General features: G+C 48.4%; 1 protein-coding gene across 1 annotated transcript; it reads right to left on the bottom strand.

Annotated features, from left to right (window-relative positions):
• Positions 1-316: 316 nt before the first annotated feature.
• On the bottom strand, positions 317-922 carry LOC120639114 (cysteine proteinase inhibitor 8-like). The gene has a single exon (XM_039915151.1). It carries the CDS (start codon positions 887-889, stop codon positions 443-445), a length of 447 nt encoding a protein of 148 aa, XP_039771085.1. The 5' UTR covers positions 890-922; the 3' UTR covers positions 317-442.
• Positions 923-10,215: the final 9,293 nt, after the last annotated feature.

Below are 10,215 nucleotides of genomic sequence, written 5' to 3'. Positions count from 1 at the left end.
GCATAATCTTTAGGTCATGGCGTTCTCTTTTTTTTGTTTTTTTTTCATAGGCTGTGTGCATCTTAGTTATGCAGAGGCCGGGTTGGATCTTATATAATTGTATGATCTTAATGTAATTGTCTAAGATCACTAAAACTTCCCTTTTCCAAAAAAAAAGACGGACCATGTGTCCGCGAACTGACATGGAAATTAAAGCTAGGGTAATATGCAGATGGACCTGCATGTTTGAAATTTTGAGTCTTCTCTAGATATGGGGAATGGATCGGAAGAATCCTTTGCGAAAAAAATGATGTAGAAAGGCCAGATGAAAGATTCTTTTTTAGAGCAAAGGCCAGATGAAAGATTGGTGACTCTGCTTCTTAATTATTACAATCGGAAGGAGGCGATCCAAGACGAACTTAAAATCAAATATTCCTGTCGTCTGTCCTCGCTGATCGATCGATCAGTTGGCAGGGGCGAAGGAGAGGAGCCTGCGTGTATTGCTCCACTCCTGGTCGTACACAAGAGCCTTGTAGCTGGCGCCCTTACCATCCCGGCCCAACGCGTGGATGACGAGCCGGTAGTTCATTCCAGACCCAACCTTTTGATCGCCGCTCACAACCTTGCTTAACTTGAGCCCGTCGTTGGCTTCCTTGACGTGCTCCGCCACCGCCCACCCACCGAGCTCCTGGACGAAAGGGTCGTTGATGTCGGTAATGGGTTCCCATACACCAACTTTGGTTGCCGTGGTGGGTGTGGCGGCAACGGCGCAGACGACGACAGCAGCGACGAGAAGGAGATTGGTCCTCATGGCTGGGATGGTATGGCCGGCTATGATCTGTGGCTTGCTGGCAGCGCATTTAAATAGCAGCGGGTCTCCAGATGTGATGAAACTCTTCTCACATTTCATGAAACCACATTCTTCTCTCTCCTTGTCATATCAGCAAAGTTGGCACCAGGGTGAATGAATGAAGTTTTGGAGTAAATTGATAGGATGAGCATCTAGTTAAAATGTCTAGCTCAGTCCTCACAAAAAAGGAGAGAAATGAATGGTATGATTTAGAATGAATTAACAGGATGTTAATGCTCGTATTAATTATTCATACATACAATTCCTTTTAAGATTTTCTTCTGCATTAGGAATCAAACTCTAGGGAAAAGATTTAAAAAGTATGTATTGAGATTTAGGATAATTATATTCTTTTAGTATAGCGTGATAAATTCTTTTATCGAACACAAATGGAAAACCTCTATGTCTATCCCTATATCTATATCTATATCTATATCTATATCTATATCTATATCTATATCTATATCTATATCTATCCTATCTTATCTATATCTATATCTATTCTATATATAATACACACACTGTTGACGGTCCTTAAGTGCAAAATATGGCCGTCAACTATACTCAATACTAAAAAGAAACTATACACCTTACTCACATATTTTTAGCACATAACCTAACTCCACAAGTTGTTTTGTCTACCCAGCCATTTCAGGGAAGCAAGAGTGAAACAAGACAAAAATACACAGCAACACGCCACAAGAATGCACAGAAGATCGTATCCGGTGTGACATTTACAAAGAGGGCCCACCTAACAGAGCAACATACCTATGAGAGACCAAGGCGCACATGTTAGTCACCCAGGGGAGACCCAGGGGAGGTAGAGCCGGGGAGGCGCTGCCTAGGGATCGACCGACCCCTAGGATCGGCTGACCCTTGACGGGATCTCGTCTAGGTGAACCTTGACATGGAGTGCCCCCTACTCCTCCTGATCACCTTCCATACGGGGAGATGGCGGGAACCGGCCCTGAGCACTATGAAAGGAGCCCTCTCTCCCTCATCACAAAACACACCACACACTTGAAGCCCCTATCTCTCTCTTAACTTAGGCTGGTGGAGCTAGGTAGAACTCTTGTGGAAGTCATCCTCAGGGTCGTTGACCAATCCTCGGCCTTTGGTATGGCTTTGTTCTCAACTTGTCAGGATTCTATTCATAAAAAAGAGTTTAGTCATGGTTACTATGCTACCTTTATAGTTTATCAATCCATGCTTGGTTTGTTCATGAGTTGTGTGAAGTATAAAGTTAGGCCAGATGATTCGGGTACGGATATCAGTTGTTGTGCTTTCGGGCTTGCTCTGGCGTTTTACTTGTCCATCCGAAGGGTGGGAGACCCGGGGACGCTAGGGCAATGACCTCATACACGAGCATGGTTCACAGGTATACGGGATCCTGCAGATATGGTCGTACTCTACTGTGTGAATGGGGTAGACGGCAGGTGGTGACAGCCCTGTCCGTCCATTGTAACAGCTGTGTTGGGGGTAGTGCATTGCCCGATGTGGGAGTTCAGTGTAGGAGTTTGTGCAAATATGTAACGACCCTAACAGTACCTGGGTCGGGTCATTCTCCCTGATATCCCATTTTCCTATAAACTACAGCCCTAACCATGTTCATTGCATAACCCCTGCTAACATGAATAGATGCGCTAGTGCATTCCCCGACGTGGGAGTTCGGTGTAGGAGTTCATGCAAAGATGTAATGACCTTAACAGTAACTGGGTTGGGACATTCTTCCTGATATCCCATTTTCCTGGTACTTGCAGCCATAATCATGCGTGTAGCATTACCCCTGCTAATATGAATAGATGCGCTAGTACCCTTGTTCTTTGCCTGAGCTCCCGCTAACATTAGTGTTGTTCTTTTTATTCTTTATTTCTATCTTTATCTTTTATCCTTGAGAGTTGGCTGTATGTGTGTCACATTACCCTGATTATTCCTCTATCATGGCTTACCCCTATTTAGGCTATGCCTATGGCTTAATGCACAATGTCATGATTATGTACCAAGCACCTTTATCACCTGTCATGCTTTGGAAAAAAAATAATGATACCAAATACTCTTCGAGTGAAATGCTACAATGGTATATCCATGCGCTTGCGGATCCTTCTGTAATCGTTAAGTTATACTAGGACATTTCCTGGTGCCGTTGTTATGGACTAACAATCCTAGTGACGACGTTAAGAAACGCCAACACACACACAAAAAGACTAAGAAGGAGAGGGTAGGTCGCCTGCGACCATGGTCCCCCGTGACCATCTATATCTATATCTATATTTATATCTATATCTATTATTTTTTCATATTTTCTTCTGCATTAGGAATCAGACTCTAGGGGGAAGATTTAAAAAGTATGTATTGAGATTGAGGATAATTCTTTTAGTATAGCTTGGTATTTTTTTTATCGAAGACTCATATGGAATATTGATTTTTTTTGGATACATATGGAATATTGATGATATAATACATGAAGAGAGGCTGCACATTCCACAATCAAAAGGTACCAAAACAAAAAGGTTCAATGAGGCCCCAGTATTAGTGTTGGGGGCGTCACCTTCGGCCATCGACTGAAGGCCCGCGCACAGCTTGAATGCCACGACATGGTCTTCTGCCGGCACGGCAAGCCGAGCGAAGAGAGGCGAAGACCAAGGTGCCGAAGGCGAAGTCGAAGCCGAGCGAAGTGAAGAGATTCGAAAACCAAGGCGCCGAAGACGAAGACGAAGGCAAGCGAAGCGAGGCGAAGGCCGATGCACCGTTCGCGAAGACGAAGACCAGCAAAGGAAGGCGTAGGGGAGCGAGCACTTCGGAAGCCGCGAAGGGATCATGTTCGCTGGACAATGATGTGCGAACCTGGGCCTGGTGGGCTGTAATGGGCCCAATGGGCAGAAAGGGGCCTGGATGTAATCTTCTAAGTGATGTAAAAATACGGTTGTGCCCCGAGAATATACCAGGAATATAGTTGTTAGGGGGTATTACAGTGTAATAACGAAGGGTGGTAGGTGAACCGTCACCTATAAATACCCGACCCCTGTACATTGATGGGACACATTGAATGCAGAGAGAGAGTTGTGCTTAACTGAGCGAAGCCTTGTTTCCGTTTTGGAGTTGTTCTCTTCGATAGGAGCGCACTTTTCCTTACTGTTGTAGTGTTCGTCCATTCCGGAGGCACTCTCCACCAACAATTTGGCGCCCACCCGTCGGTTCGACACACCACGCCACACCACATGGTGGCGAAGAAGAAGGGAGACGCTACTACCACTTCGACATACACGACAACAATGACAACTCCGCAAGACGAAGCCGCCCCCAGGCAAGAGCCCGCAACCGGCAATGAAGACATCACCGTCGAAGACATCGCAGAAGGCCAACACGAAGTCGATCTGCTAGACCTTGGCATCTCTGCCGAAGACATCGCTGCTATGCGAAGGGTTGGTGCTCGCCTCGAAGAAGCGCGAAGAGCCAAGATACAAGCTCTTCAGGAAGAATCTGCGGAGCCTCAGATCATCACGAGAGCAAAGGGGAAGGAAATAATGTTGACTGAAGCAGAAAGGCAAGAGCAGTACAACAAGCTGCAAGAAGAAGAACTTCGCTGCAAGGCGTTACAAGAGAAGATCAGAGCACAACGACTGATGCTCGAAAAAATGCAGGCACCGCAGCCACCGCGGCAACTGTCGAAGGGCATGGTCGCAACGAACCCACCAAGAAACGCAAGGGTCTGAACAAGGGCTATACCAGTCGAAGAGATCTCTGACCAGTCTGAGCCAGAAGAGGAAGGGTATTATCGAAGGGTCCACCCGCGAAGAACGCCATTGTCCGAAGAGTTGGAAGAAATACAATGGCCTCATCGACTCAACCCAGCAGTACTGCCTCAGTTTGATGGTGAGTCTGACCCCGAAGAGTTTCTCCTGAAATACGAAGCCACCATAGAGGCAGCTGGAGGAGGCACAACATGCAAAGCGAAGGCACTATTCCTTGCACTGCGAGGATTGGCTCAGCGATGGTATGCAAACATACCCCCAGGAAGAATTTTATCATGGAACCAGCTTCGTTCCCAGTTGCGCTCAAGTTTTCGAGCCGTCAGACCAGACGAAGTCACTTCCTGTGATTTCCATAACTTGAAGCAAGGAAGCATGACTTTACAAGAGTACCTTCAGAGTTTGATAAAGCTTCGCACAAGAGGGCCAGACGTCATTGACCAGAGCATTATCGACTCAGCAGTCAATAGGATTAGCCTCGGCCCATGCGGGGAGTACTTAACCCGGCGTAGGCCGAAGACAGTTACCAAATTGTTCGAGAATATACAAGAATATTGCATATCAGACCGTGCGAAGATGCAAAAGCTTGAAGAAATGAATGAGAAGAGGAAGTCAAGAAACAGCGAGAGGTCGCACCAGAAGCCATGGCATTCCGACCAGTCGAAGCAAATAACTATCAATAGTGTCTCCGAGGAGGAGTCACGTGAAACCAAGCACCACAAGAACAAGGGCGGCAGAGACCAACACGAAGACAGATCTAGCCGCGGAGACAGATCCAGCCGCGAAGATAGATCTAGCCGCGAAGACAGGACCAGCCATAATAATAGGTCCAACCGCGAAGACAGAAATAATCGCGAAGACCATTACCAGAAAGGCCGATGAGAAAAGGGGGGCCGAAGGGAAAAACACCATTTTGCTATTTCCATGGGAAGGACCAAGGTCATTGGACCAATGAATGCCCAATCGCAATTGAAACGAAGGCAGAGCTCGAATGCAAAAATTCACAATCAGCAAAACCAGTAAATTACACTTCGCAACCACCGCATCCAGTTCCTTTTCCACAAACCACCTGGACCCCAACGCCAAATTGGCCAGTATCATACCCAGTTTACAACTACAACCCATCATACACACCTCCAATGTCATTGCCTTCGCAACAATCCATGCCACCACCTTCGCACCAGTCGATGCCGATGCTACCTGCTCCGCAGTACGCCAACACATGGTCAAGGAGCTCCACGCTTCTACCCCCACCACCGAAGATCGAGCCAGGACAGATACCGGAAAGAGTAGGCGACGAACCATCTGGAAGCATGGTTAACATCATCAACGCCATCTCCAGAGGATCCAATGAACCAGTTCATGAGATGAAGAGGCAACGCAAAGAATACTTCAGAACTGTCTCTCATGTGAGCGAAGGCAAATGCTTCCAAACTCTGTGGTCGCATGTCCCCATAACTTTCACACAGGCAGACCTTCGGCGGCAACACTACCCTCACAATGATCCCCTTGTCATCAGAGCCAACATCGGCAAGAATTCAGTACACTTCGCCGGGAATGATGTCGGAAGGATCTTGGTCGACAATGGTAGCTCTGCAGACATTCTAGTATGGCAATGCTTCGTCAAGATGGGGTTCACAGAGCAAGCCCTGAAGAAATCGCAGTACCCTCTCATTGGCTTTGGCAAGAGAATCGAGGCCCTTGGCAAGATAGAGCTCAACGTCACGTTCGGCGAAGGGGTCACGCAAAGAACAGAAGCAATAACCTTCGATGTGGTGGACATCAACTATCCCTACAATGCCATCTTCGGCCGCAACACACTGGTGAAGTTTGCAGCTGTAATCCATCAGCCGTATCTATGCATGAAGATACCTTCGGCAGAGGGAGTCGTGACCGTCTACGGCAATCAAGAAGAAGCACGCAGATGTGAAGATAACGCGTACAGCACCAACAAGATTGTGCATGCCATTGAGGCATCAGAAGATGACACAAAAACATTTATTGCCGAAGACATGCGAAGAGAAAATAAAAACGAAGGGGTCTCACCAGCAGAACATACAAAGAAGGTACCGTTATGCGAAGATGTGCCTGATCGTATGGTGATCGTCAGCAAAGAGCTCGAGGAGCACGAAGAGGCAAGACTCATACAGTTCCTGAGGAACAATCAAGACGTCTTTGCATGGTCTTCGTCCGACCTGCGAGGAGTCAGTCGAGAAGTCATTGAGCATACGCTTACAGTCAATCCCAAGGCAAAACCGATAAAGCAGGGGCAGAGGACAATGTCCGAAGAGAGGAAGAAAGCAGCAAAGGGTGAGGTGCAGAAGTTGCTAGACGCAGGTGTCATTCGCGAGGTGCAATACCCAAAGTGGCTGGCAAATGTGGTCATGGTACCGAAGAAGAATGGGAAATGGAGAATGTGCATCGACTTCACCAACCTCAATAAGGCTTGTCCGAAGGATGAATACCCTTTGCCTCGCATTGGCACATTGGTCGATGCGGCGGCCGACTCGGAAATGCTGAGAATGTTGGATTGTTTCTCCGGTTATCACCAGATTTTCATGAATAAGGAGGACGAAGAGAAAACTAGTTTCACCACTCCCTTCGGGACATACTGTTACATCAGGATGCCAGAAGGCCTCCGCAACACAGGCTGTACATTTAACAGAATGATCAAGAAGGTGCTCGGGGACCAGCTAGATAGAAACATCTCCGCATATGTGGATGACGTGGTCGTTCGGAGCAAGAAAAAAGAAGATCACATACAAGATCTTCGTGAAACATTTTCAAACCTTCGCCGGCACGGCCTAAAGCTAAATCCTGAAAAATGTGTCTTCGGTGTTCGAAGAGGCAAGCTATTGGGTTGTATGATCACAGAAAGAGGTATAGAGGCGAACCCTGAGAAGATCGAGGCAATCAGGCGGATGAAGCCGCCAACCACAAAGAAAGGAGTTCAGAAATTGACAGGTCGATTGGCTTCACTGAACAAATTCATCTCCAGATCGACAGAAAAGTCTCTCCCATTCTTCAAAGCACTAAAGGGAGCTGGCAACATGCAATGGGGCGAAGAGCAAGCGAAGGCGTTTGAATCCTTGAAAACATTTATAGAAAACCTAGCAGTCATGACCAGCCCTTCTGAGAAGGCAGAGCTCTTGCTATACATCGCCTCTTCGGGTGCCGCGGTCAGTGCAGCTCTCGTCGAAGAGAGATTAATTGAAGGAGAACTTAAGCAAGTCCCCATCTATTTCGTCTCCGAAGCCCTGAGTGGCTCGAAACTACTTTACTCCGAAATGGAAAAAATGGCTTACACAGTAGTCATGGCTTCGCGAAAACTTCGCTACTACTTCCAGAGTCACAAGATAAAAGTTCCAACTTCGTTCCCTCTTCGGGACATGTTTGAAAACAAGGAGGCCTCCGGCAGAATAGGCAAATGGGCTACAAAACTAGCAGAGCATACAATTGACTTCGTCCCCAGAACAACAATCAAGTCACAGGTCTTGGCAGAATTCATTGCAGACTGGACTCCAGCTTCGCTTTCGCAAGAGACACCGAAGTTAGAATCAATATGGCATCTTGAATGTGATGGGGCATACTAGAGAGATGGGGCAGGGGCTTCGGCAATCCTCACTGCTCCATCGGGCACACAATTGAAATATGCATCGAGGTTAGACTTCAAAGGGTGCACAAACAATGTTGCAGAATACGAAGGCCTGCTCCTAGGTCTTCGCAAGGCAAGAGCACTGGGAGCACGAAGGTTGTCTATCAGATCTGACTCGGAGCTAATCACCGGACACATCAATAAAACCAATAGAGCACTAAAGCCGGAGCTGTCAAAGTATCTGGCAGCCGTCCGAGGCATGGAGAAATTTTTCTTCAGATGCAGCATACGGAGCTTCCCAAGATCGCAAAACAAGCAAGCCGATATACCAAAACAAGCATTTCGTCCCTGAAGATGACAAGAAAAGAGAATGACTCTCCGTGCTCGCAACTACAAAATCATCAACTACAAAATCTCCGGGGAACAGGACCGGAACCCTCCACGTCCTCGCCGCTTGACGACGACGACGAATCCGAAGACGTCGATGATGAACTCGGAGACGAAGGGGCTGTAGCAGAGTTTTTAGCATGGGGCTCCGTGGCCTCCAGGACAGATTGGATCTCCTGGACGAGTTCGTCATCGCTGTCTGGCTCCATGGCACTGTACTCTAAAGCCAGTGAGGGCTTCGGCGGTGGAGCGACGGCCGCGATAGGACGAGCGGCAATGGGAGGCGAAGAAGCGGTGACGGGATTTCCATCTCCTCCATTGTCTTCGGACTCCCCAGCACTGTGAAGGGGCGAGGAAGTCAGGAAATCTAGAAGCTTCGAGCGTTTCCCTCTGCCAGGGCCAGAGCCCCCCTTTTTCCATTTTTTCTTCTCAAGTGTGGCAGTGACGCCACCGGTGCCTCAAACTTTTCCCCCAGCTTTCTGAACAGCAAGAAGAGCTTCGGCAGCACGCTGAGGGGCTTCGATGCCGAAGAACGAAAACACACGATTGCCTCGCGCGCCAGCAAGTTTGGACAGAAGCAAGTCATATTCATTGCCGGACACTGGTCCAAGCATCTCATCAGCGCGGGACTCCACCTCCGCTACATCTATCTCTGAAAACGAAGACAAAAGTTCTTATTATCCTCGAAAAAAAACTTACGTTCTTTTCGAAGCCCGAAGGCTTTGCTAAAGTTGGGCATCGGAAGCCCATAAACTTCCCTCTCCGAAGGAGCCCAGGAGGAAATGGTCCAGCCCTCTCTGAGGGGGAAGCACCCGCATGCGACGAACTCTTCTATTATGTCACGCATGCTGAGCACTTTCGACACCTCATGAAGGACGGTCATGAAGGCTTCGTTCGCAGGGATGCGAGCCACGTCAACCTTCGGGGTGTCGTCCAAATTTCCCAGATTCTGAACAACCAAAGGATGGCGCTTCATCTCTGGATCGAGGGGCACCTTGTGGTAAAACCAGAACGAAGACCAGTCCCCCGGCCACTTATTCTTCGACGCCCCAACGGGGCTGGGAGCAGTATGTTGAAAGGCGAAGGTGTAGCACCCGTACTGGGGCTCCATCTCCGATGAGATACCGTCAGAGCCACGCACGGAGATGCTCTTCGGCTGGTAGTGCACCCGCATCACCCGACCGAAGTTCTCCGGGGTCCGTACAAGGCGGCAGGTCTTCGACAACCACATGAAAAGGTTGACGCGGGTGAAGGAGTTCGGGGTCATGTGGTGTAGAAAGATGCCGTACCGGGCGAAGATGTCGACGACAGCGGTGTCGATGGGGAGGCGAAGCCCAACAGGAAAGAAGTCTTTGAAGACAATCACTTCGTCTTCTCTTAGCTTCGCATAGGTGTCTGTCTCCGGGGGAACCCGTCCGAGGCCAGGGGTCAGAATACCTTGGTTCTCCATTTCTCGCAGCATGGCCAGGGTCATCTTCGTCTAGCCGAAGAAGGTAGTAGGCGGGAATTTGCTCTTCTTTGGAGCCATTGCAGAATCAGGTGAATTCGCCGTGGCGCTAGCGAAAGGAAATGAGCCAAGACAGTGCTAGTGGAAGACAAAGAGACTCAAAGACTGGAGGAAGCTAGAGAGTTCGCGGCAGGGAGGCAATGGAAGC

The sequence above is a fragment of the Panicum virgatum genome, chromosome 6K (genome assembly GCF_016808335.1).
Source record: "Panicum virgatum strain AP13 chromosome 6K, P.virgatum_v5, whole genome shotgun sequence".
NCBI classification, from domain to species: Eukaryota; Viridiplantae; Streptophyta; class Magnoliopsida; order Poales; family Poaceae; genus Panicum; species Panicum virgatum.
Note: the sequence above shows the minus strand (reverse complement) of the source record. Positions and strands in the feature narration are given on the sequence as shown.